Source organism: Dermochelys coriacea, chromosome 8, assembly GCF_009764565.3.
Source record: "Dermochelys coriacea isolate rDerCor1 chromosome 8, rDerCor1.pri.v4, whole genome shotgun sequence".
Classification (NCBI taxonomy): Eukaryota; Metazoa; Chordata; order Testudines; family Dermochelyidae; genus Dermochelys; species Dermochelys coriacea.
The window spans coordinates 3,020,091-3,036,180 of NC_050075.1; the positions used below are offsets into that span (position 1 = coordinate 3,020,091).

General features: G+C 47.3%; 1 protein-coding gene across 6 annotated transcripts in view; it reads left to right on the forward strand.

Moving 5' to 3' along the window:
• The first annotated feature begins 5,602 nt into the window (after positions 1-5,602).
• Positions 5,603-16,090, forward strand: part of ADAM19 (ADAM metallopeptidase domain 19) — a 54,874-nt gene continuing 44,386 nt past the window's right edge. The window contains exons 1-4 of one of the 6 annotated variants that reach the window (XM_038414249.2): positions 5,603-5,750; positions 8,010-8,201; positions 9,586-9,674; positions 13,291-13,361. In XM_038414249.2, the coding sequence (XP_038270177.1) occupies positions 8,030-8,201; positions 9,586-9,674; positions 13,291-13,361 (332 nt within the window). In that variant the 5' untranslated portion in view covers positions 5,603-5,750; positions 8,010-8,029. Of the gene's footprint in view, positions 5,751-7,464; positions 7,662-8,009; positions 8,202-9,585; positions 9,675-13,290; positions 13,362-16,090 lie in introns of those variants that run through there. The other 5 variants (XM_038414248.2, XM_043520264.1, XM_038414251.2 and 2 more) reach the window with 5 other exon arrangements.

The following is a 16,090-nucleotide window of genomic DNA, read 5'->3' on the forward strand; positions in this document are numbered from 1 at the left end:
TTACACAGCCTCTGCATAAGTGTCTTTTCTATTTGCATTATTGTAGTTCAGTATATGTACTGAGAGGACAAAGCCCGGTGGTGCTCTGTCTGACACACTGTCTTCTGTAATGACAGGTTTCAGAGTAGCAGCCGTGTTAGTCTGTATTCGCAAAAAGAAAAGGAGTACTTGTGGCACCTTAGAGACTAACAAATTTATTAGAGCATAAGCTTTCGTGAGCTACAGCTGACTTCATCGAATGCATCCGATGAAGTGAGCTGTAGCTCACGAAAGCTTATGCTCTAATAAATTTGTTAGTCTCTAAGGTGCCACAAGTACTCCTTTTCTTTTTACTGTCTTCTGTATTAGCATAATTACAAACTGTGATAGTTTGTAATACACACACTTCCGTGGTGGTGTGGATGACTGCATACCGGAGGGGATGCGTGCCAGCGGTTAGAATGGGGATCTGGAAATCAGGAGTCCTGGTTTCTGTTCCAGCTGTGACACTGATTCATTGTGAGATTAGAACATGCAGCTTCCTGGTTTCTGCTCTGACCTGTGAGACTCATTCATTGGATGAACCCGGGAAAATCCTTTAACCTCCCCATGCCTCAGTTTACCAATCTGTAAAAGGTAACACTCCTCTGCTCCACTGCGGTGTTTTGAGACCCAGCTGTGACCCTGTATTGATGCTACTCAGACAAGGAGTACTTGCCCCATTGACATCATGGGACTACTTGCATCAGTAAGGGAGGTAGGGAACAGGTTCTATACTAGCTAGTTAAACGATGAGTGCTTTGAAACAGCTCGGCCCCAGCCCCTGTGAAGCTGTGGTGTTCTTCTAGCACAGTTTGTTCACCACAATGTGAAAAGTAGACAAGGGGGGAAGATCCTGATACTAGTAAAGCTGTGCCACATACTTTATCTTTTTCTTTCTTCGGACCAAGGGTCTGCAGAACTTGCTCAATGCCAGCTGTCCTCTGCTCTTACCCCAAGTCAGCTGCCATTTTGAGGGCAAATGAGATCTGTCTTATTTATAGTGATAGTACCTAGGAGTCCCAGTCATGGATCAGACCCGCATTGTACTAGCTACTGCACAAACATAGATGAAAAAGTTGGCCCCTGCAAGCCTTTGTTCCCTCTATCTCTATCTCTCTGTGATTTGTGAAAAGCTGAAGAGCTGGCAAGACACACAAAACCACCACTGATCAGCTGCTATTGTAACATTTCCTAGAAGAAGTGGTAACTGTCACAACCTGGCCAATAGCTCTCTGGAAGGACATCAGTCTGTTGGGTTCCCTTTTTTCTAAGCCATCTGGGCCTGGCTAGGGCCAGGTTACTGTTCCTAGCTCTGGGTCTCTAAGGGTATGTCTATACTGCAATTAAACACTGGTGGCTGGCCTGTGGCAGCTGGCTCTGGCTCATGGGGTTTGGGCTATGGGGCTGTTTCATTGAGGTGTAGATGTTCCAGATAGGGCTGGAGCCCAAGGCTCTGGGACATTCCCTCCCTTATGGGGTCCCAGGCTCTAGCTTGAGCCAGAACATCTACATCTCAATTAAATAGCCCCATAGTCCAAGCCCTGTGAGCCCAAGTCAGCTGACCTAGGCTAGCCCCGGCTGTTTAATTGCATACATTAGACATACATTAAGGCACACTCCCCAGTGCAACCCACCTCTCCTTGGGACATAGGGCTCTGCCGCCTCACCACCTCAGAGCCAGAACCAAAGACTCAGCCCTCTGGAGCCCCCACCTGCATAGGTGTTCCACCTTTCTGCAACCTCTCAGAGCATCTCGATGGAGTTAACCCCTTCAGCGACAATGTGGAAGGCAAGCAAGGAGCACAGGCTTAGCAAATGGATTTCTTTACCACAGGCACTTTTACACTCAGGAAAGCTCTAGAGCGTCCCAGATCTTGGCAAACTAACTAACTGTCCTGAGTTGTACACCCTCTTACACTGCCTTCACCCCTTCCGTGAGCCTGAGGTCTGGTCAGCATTTCAGGCTAGGCAAAATTCCTCCTTCTTCCTCTCGCTCACTAGCCTGGTCTTGTGGCATGTGGCAGTGGGTGACCATGCTTCTCAGAGAGCATCCTGCCCTTAAATACAGTCTGTAACCCCGTTTGCCCTGTGCCCAGATGGGACATTCCAACCCACACCCATGCGTGTCCCAGGTGAAGAAAAACCATTATCCCCTGCGGTGGGCGCATCACGGAGAGTCATTCATAGGTAACCCTTTCTACCCAGGTGAAGTTGGCAATAACAAGGGCCGGATTCAGTAGCTAGAGGTTTATCTCAACCCTACAAAACAGAACCGGCTTGAGCCACCTCCCCCTCAGTAATCTGGGAAAATTTACCACCACCGCCGGGCGTCTCTGAGAGGCGATACTTCCCCACTTCTGGGTAAAACAAATGAGAAGTTTTATTACCAGGGAAAGGGAACTGAGCACTGGTTTGGGAACCCCTCCCCCATTCACAAACGTAAGAAAACCAGCGTACACTGGGCAGCGTCCTTCGCCTCAGCTCCTCACCTTGTGGTGTGAAAGTCCGACAAACCGATGTTCCTTTCGCACCCCACTGCCCTCTCCCTCCATCGCACCCCACTCACAGCGGAGAGTTCAGAGGTACATCCGTGTGAGCTCCCCTCCCACCCCAGGGCGGGGAAGACATCAACTGGTGTTTCTGCTGCTATTGCGGCTGCAACTGGCTCACAGTTGCAGCTGTTCACTCGGCGTTGCTGCCTACGGCCCACCTCTGCACCACCGTTCACTCTGCTGCCATTGGCGGCTGCATTGGTGCTTTCTGCACTGCCCCCTGCCTCTCTGCTGCAACGTCTGCGATGCCACATCTCAAGGTCCCGCCACTTACCACAGGCTCAGTGCTTTCAGCAGTGGGTGCGGCCCCTCCTGACTAGTCCAGGCTAGGCAGCCCCTTTCCCAGAAATGCTGCCCCAGAGCAGGTCTAAGGCTTAAGCTTTGGCAACACAGCTCTGTCTGCTGAATACCTAGGCAGAGAATTGTGAATAAGGTCTGGTCCTGAAGTCTTTTCCCCGCAGTTCATCACTAGAGGTCAGGGGCTGAACTCATTCAGATCCAGCTTACACAAAGCTGATGGCCCTCCATGGCTGCCTCTTTGATAGTCCCCTCCAAGCTGCCCCACACCTCTGCCTGGCAGGGCAGTGTCTGGAATAGACCTGCCTTCTCAAGGCACAGGCTGGTTTTTCAACCCAGAACACAAAATGGCAGCTAGCACTTGAAATGGGAGACTGGGTACAAAAATGGAAGTCACAAAACAAAATGGAGTTCACAGTTCGATACAGACATCTCCCCCCGTCACAGTAACCATTAAGGGTCCTGACCATTCTTTTACCAGAGACGTTTATAACCATCTCAGTAGCACTGGGAAAGCTCCTGGAATTAGAGCAAGACAGAAAATCATTACAGCCCCTAGCAAACCTTTCTTCCAAATGGAATCTTAATTTTCCATCATCCTGATTTATTGGTATATCACACAGGAAGACAACACAGATCCAGCATGCATATAGAAACCATCTGCAAACTGCTCCTTTCTAAGTGGGTTTGCTGATCACTCTCCTACAGTCATTTTTACTGTAGAAGGGAAAGTAGAGGATTTTATGGATCATACAGATCAATAATCTTCTGAAGAGTTTGGACAGCAAATAATGAGTTTACTTGGCCTCCTGAGACACCACAATATCAAATCACTTTCAAAGCACCAGAACCAAAAGCCTTCAATCTCTATCTGCCTGTGCACTTTAACACTTGAGTCACCACTCAAGCAAGAGATCTTGGAGTCATTGTGGACAGTTCTCTGAAAACATCTGCTCAATGTGCAGCGGCCGTCAAAAAAGTGAACAGAATGCTGGTAATCATTAAGAAAGGGAGAGATAATAAGACAGAAAATACCATGTTGCCTCTATATAAATCCATGGTAGGCCCACATCTTGAATACTGCGTGCAGATGTGGTCGCCCCATCTCAAAAAAGATATATTGGAATTGGAAAAGGTTCAGAAAAGGGCAACAAAAATTATTAGGCGTATGGAACGGCTTCCGTATGAGGAGAGGTTAATAAGATTGGGACTTTTCAGCTTGGGGAAAAAAGATAACCAAGGGGGGATATGATAGAGGTCTATACAATCACGACTGGTGTGGAGAAAGTAAATAAGGAAGTGTTGTTATTTACACCTTTTCATAACACAAGAACTAGGGGTCATCAAATGAAATTAATAGGCAACAGGTTTGAAACAAACAAAATGAAGTATTTTTTCACACAATGCACAGTCATCCTTGCTAGAGGATGTTGTGAAGGCCAAGACTATAACAGGGTTCAAAAAAGAACTAGATACATTCATGGAAGCTAGGTCCATCAATGGCTATTAGCCAGGATGGGCAGGGATGGTCTTCCTAGCCTCTGTTTGCCAGAAACTGAGAATGGGTGATAGGGGATGGGTCACTTGATGATTACCTGGTCTGTTCATTCCCTCTGGGGCACCTGGCATTGGCTAGATGGACCTTTGGTCTGACCTAGTATGGCCTTTCTTATGTTCTGACTTCTGATTTTTAAACATAGATCCCTCTCAATAAAAATGACATGCCTATATCTTCATATCATGATCTTTAGCTACATTTATTATGAATCACAGGAGGACAATTCATAAAGAAATCCACATCTATCGGAGCACATCTTGCGGGGTGGATGAAGTTTAAGCTGGTGTAGATCTCCTCACCTCAGCTCTGCTCCATAGCTATCCCTCTTGTCCTGCTCTGTCCCTTTGAGCTCCCTTCCCTTCCCTTTTCTTTCCATGTAGCAGATCCCCTCCTAAGTAAACCCATCAAAAGGAAGAAAAAAATCATGGAACTAACGTGATGTTTGCTGCCATCCCACTGCTCTCACAGCATGTGTGTCCTACCACTTCCCCCACCTGGGTCTGCCTTGTCAATTTAAGTTGCCAGCTCTTCGATGCAGGAATCATCTCTTTTAGGTTTGTATAGCACCTAGAACAATCAGGACCCATTTTTGGCTGGCCCTTAGGCACTGCCTAATAAACATGATTAATCATCCTCATCTTTGGGGAAAGTGTGGACATTCATGCTGGGACTCTCAAGAAAACGTAAGCAAATGTAGATAATGTGATGTGTTTCCTGGATCAATGAGTAGAAAAGGGCAGAAGGGACCATTATGATCAGCTAGTGTGACTTGCAAAACACAGGCCACAGAATCATAACTGGTGATACCTGCATAGACCCCGATAACTTGTCCTCATTTTGTCTGGTGTAGAATTGAACCATGAGGAAACACTTCTCTTTGCCCTAAAAGGCCTGGTCTTTGCTTGAGCAACTCAAACTCTATTGTGTTTTCAGCTCTGGGAACTGGGTGGGTCACTTCACCAGGGGAGGCCAGGTCTGTCTGGTGCCTGGTGCCTCTATGCCAGCAATGTTCCTTGATAGCCTGTGATGGGATGAAACTCCATCATGGACTCGGATGGGTTAAAAGCCAGTTAGTCTAATCTATTACACCTCTGCCATCATTAATTAGTTGAAGAAGTGGGCCTAAGAGGCAGCAGCTGATAGATTAAAGGACACCTGGGCCTCACAAAATGCTGAGTGGTCAGTCTGAGGGTGTACAACCACAGGGAGTGGGTAGGTTTCTTTTGAAGACTCTGAGCCAGGATCTGCAGAATAATGGTTCTCTAGGGGACCCAGCCCAGGGGCTGACTGCTCTGCGCCAGAGCAGAGGGCCAGACTCAAAGGTAACCAGAAAAGGGACTGAGATTCGGATGACCTGAAGGGCCTGAGGCTTGTTGGGACTCTTGAACTGGACTTTTGTTACCCCAGAAGGGGTTATATGTTTGTCTGTGACTTGGCAGCGGGCCAAACCATATCTCCAGCACTGGTTTTTGTGTGGCAAACTAAGACCTACTGTTGGGGAGGAAACTGAGGCAGAAGGCGCTGGTAGTGCTGTATTTGAGCAGAAGGGGAAGTTATGAGATGGCCATGCCCCAGGACACTGCCCCCAACCTCTGCACTCTCCTGAAGCACAATTCTATTGGCTTGGAGATGTATTTATTTTCCTGGGGGTACATCCACAGGGCTGGTGGGGAGATAAGAACAGCCAGACTGGGTCAGACCAAAGGTCCATCTAGCCCAGTGACCTGTCTTCTGACAGTGGCCAGTGCCAGGTGCCCCAGAGGGATGAACAGACCAGGGAATCATCAAGTGATCCATCCCCTGTCACCCATTCCCAGCTTCTGGCAAACAGAGGCTAGGGAACCAGCCCTGCCCATCCTGGCTAACAGCCCCATTGATGGATCTATCCTCCATGAATTTATCTAGTTCTTTTTTGAACCCAGGTATAATCATGCATATGTCAGAGATAATCAGATAAATATAGTCAGAGATAATGCATATATGCCCCTGGCCCTGCCCAAGAACCTCTGCACCTCTGGTGGGGCCTGTGTGGGGTCTAGCCCCTAGACATGCTGATGCAGAGGTGGGAGAGGGCTGCTCCAGATTGCATTGTCTGGTCATGCTCCTGAGAGGGCCATTGCAGCAGTTAGGGATGTCCTAGCCACAGCCCCCTGTGCGCCAGCCATGCCACTTCTGCTAGGGACAGAAAGGGGATTAACTATGAAAATGGATAGAAACACTCAGTCCAGGCCCCCTGCTGCTGTTTGTCTGGAGAGTAAATTCTATTTGGTTTGCCCTGTGCCTAAGGTTTCAGTGCATTATAGATTTTCGGATTGCCATCCTGTATCTCCGATGGGGAGCAGTTAGGCAAGAGGCTGGAGATTTGGGAAGTTAGGTGGGGGACAGCTGGGGCTTTGGGGATTGCGGGTAAATGCATTAGCAGAATGTTTCCTTGAAAGGAAAGAGTTTATGATGTCACCATTTAAACTGCCATCATTAGGCATCAGAGCTAACGCTTAGTTGAGATGATGAGCCAGATCGTTAGCAGGGCTCAGCGATTGCTTCAGGCTGCCTGCAGACTCGGGAAGACAACCCTGGCTCTCTTGGCGAATGGTTCACCTTTGGACGGTTTTCTGAGAGCTGGCAATGCCCAACTCCGCACCCGGGGTGGCATGTGCACGGGGACTGGGTGCACAGCTCGGCGGATTGCCTGGTCAGACCCTGACATCTGTGACACTGATCCCCCCCACCACCCCCTTACCTTAAACACTGAATCTGGGGGGAAGGGGGCAGCTTCAGAACCCAAACCTAGATGTGGCCTCTAGCCCCATCATGAGCTAAACCCAACCCCCTCCCCGCCTGAAGGGCCCCACTCTGGGGGTGGCTCAGTGCCTCATCCCTGGGCTCGGCGACAGGGTCAGGGTCGCTGCCCCGCTCTTGGCTGGCGCAGGGACGCCCCCACTGGGCGGACTCGGGGGCTGGCTCCTGGCTGGGCGTGGGGAGCCGGCCCCGACCTCTGAGCGCCGCGGGGAGCGGCCGCCAGTTCGCCGGGCGGCATCCGAGCCTGCAGCGAGCCGCCGAGCGAGCCCCCGCGGGGATCCAAGGCGGAGCCTCGGCCAGCCCCCGGAGGGTGCCTGGGTGCCAGCCGCCCCGAGGAGCCATGCCTGGGGCTGCGGGGCCAGCCTGGGGCTCCCCGGCTCCTTTCCTGCTGCCGCTGCTACTGCTCCCCGCCCTGGAGCCAGCAGGCTGGAGAAGTAAGTCCGCGGGGGAAGATGCCGGGGGAAAGGGACCCTCAAAGCCGGGGGGGGGGGGGACGATCCGAGCTGTGGGAACCCAGAGCCAGGGGCTGGCTGGGTCGGGTGCATTTGTGAGGCTTTATTCTAACCCTGGCTCCTGGCCATGATAATGTACCTTCCCTTTTTTTGTTCTTTTATATCTTCCACTCACTCCTGCAATCCCTGAACAGAAGGTTTAGCAGCCCGAAGAGCACAGCCGGCGTCCTAGCAAATCAACAAGAACACCCAGAGAACACGCATTGCAGGCTGCGCCCATAGAAAATCCTCTTTTTTTTTTTTTTTTTTTTTGCTGTTTGTGCGGTTTAGGGGATACCTGGTTATAAGCAATGTCTTGTCTGCTGCTGGGACCAGGCTCCGTCCAGGATGTGCCCTGGGGATTTCTAGCGGCATGGAATGGCAGAGGTGCCCATCTCTCTCTGCAACACATTCCCAGCTGCAAAAACCCAGCTCAGCAGGAAAGCAATGATAGCCCTGGATGGGTGACAGCCCTAATTGCAGGTCAGCAGGTTGCAGGCAGGCTGGGATTGACATTAGCTGGGAGGAAGAGCTCTGTGCCTTCCAAAGCTTGTTTCTTTCGGCAACAGATAGTCCCTTGTCTCATTAAACCCAGGGGCATTTTTACTTGGTGGTTAATCACAGGGTCCTAGAATAAGATTCTCTTCCCCCTTCCACTTGCTGTCACTGTCCCAAGTGGATTACCCTCTCCTCTGAAAGAAAAGGAGTACTTGAGGCACCTTAGAGACTAACAAATTTATTAGAGCATAAGCTTTCCTGAGCTACAGCTCAAGCTTATGCTCTAATAAATTTGTTAGTCTCTAAGGTGCCACAAGTACTCCTTTTCTTTTTGCGAATACAGACTAACATGGCTGCTACTCTGAAACCTCTCCTCTGAGTGTCTTGTGAAGGCGTTGACACCAGGGGCTTTTACACCCGAGTCAAATGCTGGAAAGACGGATACGGCAAATTATGTATTTTTGCTCACTCTACTTGGGGCAGCATTCCATGATACAGATCGGCGGGACGGGGTCTGGAAGAGTCGTTAAAGAGAACTGGTTCCCTCTAGAACTCCATGAGTTTAGATGTCATGAGAAGTTCTGTCCCCATTCTCTTTCCCAGACCTGAAGAAGAGGTCTGTGGAGCACAAAAGTTTGTCTCTTTCACCAATAGAAATTGGTTCAATGAAAGATATCCCCTCACCCGGGTTTTGTCTCAGGGGAAAGAATAGACAGACCTGCTTTAAAGGGGGAAGCACCATTGGGCATTGCTATGGGATTGTTGGACAGGTAGGCCATGCCTGTTAGTTTCAGACTAAGAGAATTAAGTGCTTCAAGGAGTTTCTCCATCTTTGTTCCAGCAATTAATGTGCCTTTTACAACTCCTATTTAAAAATCCTTTTCAACAATTACTGCTCTATCCAGCTGCACTTATCCATGGTTTGTATATTTATTACTGGCCTGATCCAGAGAGGAGCTGAGCACATGGCCCCCCCGTCCAGCACAGCAGAAGTTTTTAAACCTAGGAGCTGGCTCATTCAAATCAGATTTCTCATGTGCTTACATTTAAGCACATGCTTAAGTGCTCTGCTGGATCAATGCCTGTGCTTGTATATATCTGTACTCTCAGAAATGTAGATGTAAAAAGTTATAAGGAAACTCTTTGCTGCTGCTAATATTAAACAATGTACTTAGATGTATTTAGACACATTAGTGGCCAAATAATTCAAACAGTTCTTGCTGTTTATATGCCGTCTTTTGAAGGATCTGATCCTGTTCCATTAAGTCAAGGGCAAAACTCCTGTTGTCTCTGATGGGGCAGGATTAAACCCTAAATGCTAGGTTTTGCAGTGGAGTTTTGATTCTGAGCAGCTGTCTGTGCCCCACAGGAGAAAATAGCAGTGTTGACCCACAGCTATACCAGGAAGAAATATCACCGCAGTGGAAAGCCACAGGAAACCCCACTATCAGTATGAAGGTATGTCATATGACCTTGTTGACAGGAAAAGTGCTCTTACATTTTTTTTCCCAACTATTATCACCTAAGGTGTGACATGGTTGACTGGATCTGGTGATGTCTCTTAAATTCTTCAGACCAAATCCCGGTCACTGTAGGCACATGCAGGCTATAGGAGCATTTCAGAAACCGCATCAGCATAGTGGAGAGCTGTTTGCTGTGATCTGGTCTCTCCCCAAAACTCATAGACTGCAATGCACCCGCTTGGCATATGGTGCAATAGAGGAGCGCTACAGAGAAGGGCTAAGGATGACCTGCCAGTAAGATCCCTAACCCAATGGCGATAAAGCGCTGCTCTCAGTGCACAGTATCTCAGCTCCAAGCTGGAATCTTACCTCCATAAGGATCTGGGCAGAGAGCCACTGCTGGTCAGAATATGAATGCAGACTGTGCCCTGCATTTGTGGTGGATGTGTCTGGAGACAGAGCTTAGTCTGTACCCTGGCTTTGGCTTGCAGAGCAATAATAACAAATAACTGTGGCTGCTATATCATTTTCCATTCTGAAGGACCCCAAAGCGCTTTAGACTATGGGCATGGCTACACTTGCAGATGTAGAGCGCTTTGAGTTAAACCTGCCTTCAGAGAGCACAGTAGGGAAAGTGCTGCAGTCTGTCCACACTGACAGCTTCAAGCGCACTGGCGTGGCCACATTTGCAGCACTTGCACCGCTCCCAATGCCACTGCATTATGGGCAGCTATCCCAGCATGCAAGTGGCTGCAGTGTGCTCTTCAAATGGGGGGGTTAGGGTGGAGTGGGACAGGGAGTGTGTTGTGTGTGTATGGGTGGGGGAGAGTGGGTTTTTGAGGGGCTGAGAGCATGTCAGCATGCTGTCTTGTAAGTTCAGACAGCAGCAGACCCCCCTGCCCAAGTCTCTCACACACAGCATTCCACACTAATGGTTGCTTTGTCTCGGAGCATATAAGCAGCCGGCTGTCAGAAATGGAGCTTTCAAAGGGCATTTCCACATTGCTACAGCTGATTCCAAACAATGACAAGAGTGGCCACTTGACTAAAGGGGATTATGGGACGTTTCTGGAGGCTGATCAGAGCGCAGTAAAGCAACACCTCATTCACACTGGCACTGTGGCCCTCCATGGGGGGCGCAGCAAACGTTATTCCAGTCGCTGAGGTGCAGTACCAGCAGCGTTGTAGCCACGGAGTCAGAGTGCTCTACGTGCCTTGCCAGTGTGGATGGGGAGTGAACTAGTGTATGCCCGGGGCTCCTTTATTGCGCTGTAACTCGCAAGTGTAGCCAAGCCCTTAGTACTGAGATTGCTTACCCACCACTGAAATGCAGCTGTCTCAGGTGAAGAGCCCAGCAGCCATTTAACACACCCATCGATGATAACAGTAACAGGCTGTCTGTGGCCTCCAGTGGCAAAAATCTTTGGGAGGGAGGCTGGCCCAGGGGCAAGATAACTCAGTGCTGGTCTCCCTGGGAGTTTGCTCCAAATCTTAGTCAGGTGTGGGAAGGCAGGTTTTCCCTCATGGAGGAAGCTGCTTCCAACTCCAACACCCAGTGATCCGTTGGATCACCATGGATATATTCCAATGGATCCATAAAGGCCCTGTGCCTCCACACCTGCTCTCTCCCGGCTCCCACAGAGTCTGGCAGGGCAGCTCCATTGGAATCACACTAACAGGGTTATCCTGCCAGCAGCAAATCTCAGGATGTTCCATGAAGAGGACTCTGTTGCAAAGAGTGAGGGCCATGGAAAGGTTAATGCAGCTTGGGGCTGTGTCACCTCCTCAGTGGAGTCACCCTTGGGTGCCAGGGAGGAGGAGAAACAGCTTCAGCCCTCTCCTGCAGCCTCAGACAGGTCTCCAAAGGTACAAGGCAGAGGGGGGTAATGGATGGAGGTTGATCTGCTTCCTCTGCATCTCCGCAAGGATGGTCCTCTCCATGTTGAGATCTAGGGGGAATGATCCATTCCTAGTCAGGACCTGAATGCTGCACCCCTAAGTGAGTGTCCTGGGATATCACAGGGAGTCCTCTCAAGAATAAAGGCTGCTCACATGAGTGATGGTTTTCAGGATGGATTTGGCCTCCCAGGAACCCCATGTTGTCTGCTGGATATAATCTCTATGGGCCTGATTCATGGAAGCCAAGGAAAGACTCTCACTGACTTCAATAGGCACAGGATTAGCAGAAGACCTGAATATCAGAATGGAGACCTGCCACATGGATATGAAAGGCAACTTTTATAATTGACACTAGAGTTGGGATTAACGCAAAGGGATCTGTACACACATGTTGACTGACAGAATGTTTCAGCCAAACTATTCTTTAAAATATTCTTATGGTTTCATGTGATTTCTGTGGTGTGAAATCCCCTTGTATGTTGAGTAAGGTGGATGAGGAAATAACCTGACGCTCTTATTTCTAAGTAATTCCTTATCTTAAAATTCTAATACAGTAAAAGCAGCCTTTCGTGCCTCTTTAGGAGGCAACTTCCTTTAAGAGAAAATCTTGTAATATCCTCAATTGTACTGAGAAAATCTTGTAACATCCTCAATTGTACTGAGTCAATTTACTTTTTACGTTTCAGATCACTGCTGGTAAGCAACTAATTTTTATCAGCTCTGTAATCATTTAAAACTTGTTTCTGTTTCTGTGCTGAATGGACCCATGTTCTTTTATATGAATTAGTATAAAAATAAAAGACTGTACTAAAAAATGTCAGTAGTAGCAGACACATCTAGTAATGAGGTGCTTGGCTGTAGTTATATCCTTGATCTCTCTCCCCCTCCCTCCTTGTGTTTTAATTGTATCTGCCTAATAATGAAAATAATTATAATGTAGTGGTTACTGGGAACACCTTTCAGGTAATGCATCCTGTCTAGTAGGTGTATACACCTCACCTGTGTACACTTCCAGTTTGTCTTCTTCCAGCCCTACCATTTATTTAATACTAGGGATACACATAACTTGCTATACCTGTATACAGCTATATATCTGTATACTGTAAATATAGAAGCACACCAGATCTTTGGACCTGTCTGTATTGACATTTGAAATGATATTAGGACCTTCATAGAAAACCATGTCTCTGAGTACATCCTAGAAAGGTAGACTGTAGAGTGCCTACCATATGTTGTAGACCAGCAGGGCTGCAGTTTCAATATACGTTGAGTAGTTTTTCTGGGCAGGAGACTTTTTATACAAATTGTGCATGCTATAGACCAGTAGTTCTCCACCACTTCACTTTGTAGAAGAAAGCTTCTTTCCTGGACCATTACCGCCGCCATCTGCTAAGAAATAGTGTAAGCACAGCTCTGCATCAGGCAAATCGTGCTAGGATGTTTTTCCAGTGACCAAGCATTCCCTGGGTTCCAAGGCATGGGTCCTGTCCATATTTCCAAAGGATTAATCACACATCATTCCTCTTTCTGAGCAGTCCACCTCCATCCATCTCTACTGGGCACAGCAGGGGCGGGAGATGGGCTCAATGCTTCAGGATGGAATAAGGGGAGGTTTGCACTTGCAACCAAAGTAATTGCCGTGTTGATGAACACTTAGGTATTCACAATGATCATGCTGTATGTGTAATGGGCAGTTTCTCTGTTGCATGTAGCACCCATTCAAAGCCGAAGTCAAGATGATAGTCGAGGGGAGAGAGCTCATCCTGGATGTTGAGAAGAATGAGTAAGTGTGCTTGTCCATTGTATGCCCTGTGCAGTCTGCTCCTGAAGATGATGAATAAGGAGCTGATCCAGAGCCCCGTGGAGCTTTTTCTGTTGGCTTCACTGAACTTTGGATCACACCCTAAGGGCTTGTCTAAACCTAAAGCTTAGATTGACCTAACGACATTGCTCAGGGCTGTGGACAAATGTCATACCCTGTGTGACATAGTTAGGTTGACCTAAGCTCCCACTGTAGACACAGCTAGATGGATGGAAAAATTCTTCCTTCAACCTAGCTATGGATTAACAATATCAATTGACCATCCCCTTTTGTCAATGTAGGAAAAGTCTATGTTGCAGCTGCCATGCCGTAGTGTGCGGCTGTGGTTTAGACATACCCTAAGTGGGGGAAATGCATGTCACTCTTGTACATGATAAGAGCACTCTGGGTCCGACCTTCAGCTGGTAAAGTGACTTCTGTGGAGCTCTGTTAATGTATGCCAGCTGGCAATCTGGCCCACTGTATATAAACCCATGCCATGTAACAGTTAGTACCTGTGTTAACTAGACAATGATTTCCTGTTACTCTTTAGCTGATGTTAATGAGCTGGATTGTTCACCAAATGACTCAATGTTTTTTTATCAGTAAAAAGCTCTCATGTGGATTTTGTATGTTATGTTACTCATAAGGGATTCCACTCCAGGTCTCTTAGGAGGAATGACAGTGAAATTTATATTTTTCTAATGCCACGTATCCTAAAGTGGCCTAAAGAAATGTTTTCACTTGCACTGACTACAGAAGTTCAGCCAAGAACATAGCAGCTGGTTAACAGCATACAGCAACAGTAAATAGTAGTTTGGGATAGGAAGCGAAGAAGAATACTGTATCCAAATGAAGCTACCAGTGGATATAGATGGGCAGGATGATTTTGCTGCTGGAGTTTGGATGTAGATTCTTTGCTACTTTTTAAACCAGATCCTTTGCCAGGCAAGTGGATTAGATTATAATGGTGGAAGAGCAGCCAAGACTTTTCTTATATAACTGGCTCTTGCCAATTTTAATCCTTTGATGCTGGATTTCTTTCTGTGTCAGATTTATATATTGAGTTCCAGTTGAGTGTTTTTTCTCCTAGTACCCACTAACGTATTTATAACCTGGAATAATACTACTTACCATATTTAAGTATATAGTGCAGAGATCCCTGACCAGTCAAACCTAGGATCACTCTTCTCCTTTCCTAAGAGTGCAAAGAAATGCCGCAATATGGATATACAACTGTAATTAGTGTTTATGGTGACATACAAACATAACTGATATGCAGGATAGTTTGAAGGGGAGCCCAGCTTCTCTTGGCATGGTGTAAGGCAATACCTGAAATCAGATGAGTGATCAAATGAAAGTAGATTCTGGGAAGGGTTTTCTGTGAAAGGCTATATCCTAAGGATAAGCTGCTGGGACTTTCAGCACTGAAGACACTGCAGAGCCAATTCTGCACTTGTGCTAACAGAAAATGTTATAAATATTCCACCTATCAACATCTTTGGGCTTTGAAAGTACCAAAGCATAGAACAAACTGTACTGCTATTCCTAGCTAAGAGCTGTCTACACAAGCAAAATGAACGGTGTAGCAATTGTGAGCAGTAGAGATCTCTGAAGCAATGCTGTAAATTATCTAACTGCTACCGTAGATAGGACAAAACCATTGAGGTCTATTTCCTTTGACTGTCAGGTCTTAAACCTATTGCTACATTTGTGCATTGTAGTATTGCACAGCTGAATTTATTCACAGTCCATGAGGAGTCGGCAAAAGCAAAGAATCTGACAGAAATCCAAGTAACCGATTAATTCAGCGTATGATGACATAACCTCCAGGTGCCTCCTGGGAACTGTGCTGTGCTATTTCCATCAGAGGTCTGGCTCTCGGCATGTGTTAGTAAACAGAATGAGGATCACACACCATTTGCTATTGTGTTTACTTCCTGAGGTAAGGCTTTCATTCAGCAAGATACACATACACACACTTTCATCAGGGAGCATGCTGGCTTACCAGGATCAATAAACACACAAGGCATTATGAAGTCCTACTATTTGAACAGATCTTATAAAAACACATAGAAAATATAGAGGATACAAAATCATCTTTAACACTGACTTCAGAGGAGCTTTTCCTGGGCATGGAGTGAAGGCTCAGGCCTATAGTCCGAGACAGAAGCCGAGACCCAGAGGAGAACAGGCAACAAGACACACATTTAAGGGATAGCTGTCAGGATACTGGCTCAATGAGCAGCTGGGACGTGTTTGAGAATAGAGCTGTTATTTGGATGTCACTTTCAAAGTCATTTCAATGAGTTATAGGGGAATTCAATGGCAGCAAAGAAGGAATGATGAAGCAGGCAGAAGTGGGGTCCTCAGGAATGTTGTGGATGCTCTAATAAGACACCTTCCATCTGAGACTCTCCAGCCCTTTGCAAGCATTAAGGAATGAAGCCTCCTCTTCTCCCTAGTGCTTGCCTGTGACACAGCTGTTGGTTTTGAATGCAACAGTTGTATTGCATGGCGGAAATGTTTGTGCTACATCCTTGATATCACATTTATGAAGAGCACATTGTGCTCATCCCCCGGAGATGTAAACCAGGGGATATTGCATCTGTTCCCGTTAACATGCTACATTATTATTTATTTTGTAAGAAACTCAGCACCTATCTGACTGTGGATTCCATACACCTGAGTATAGCTTCATGCGTTAAAAA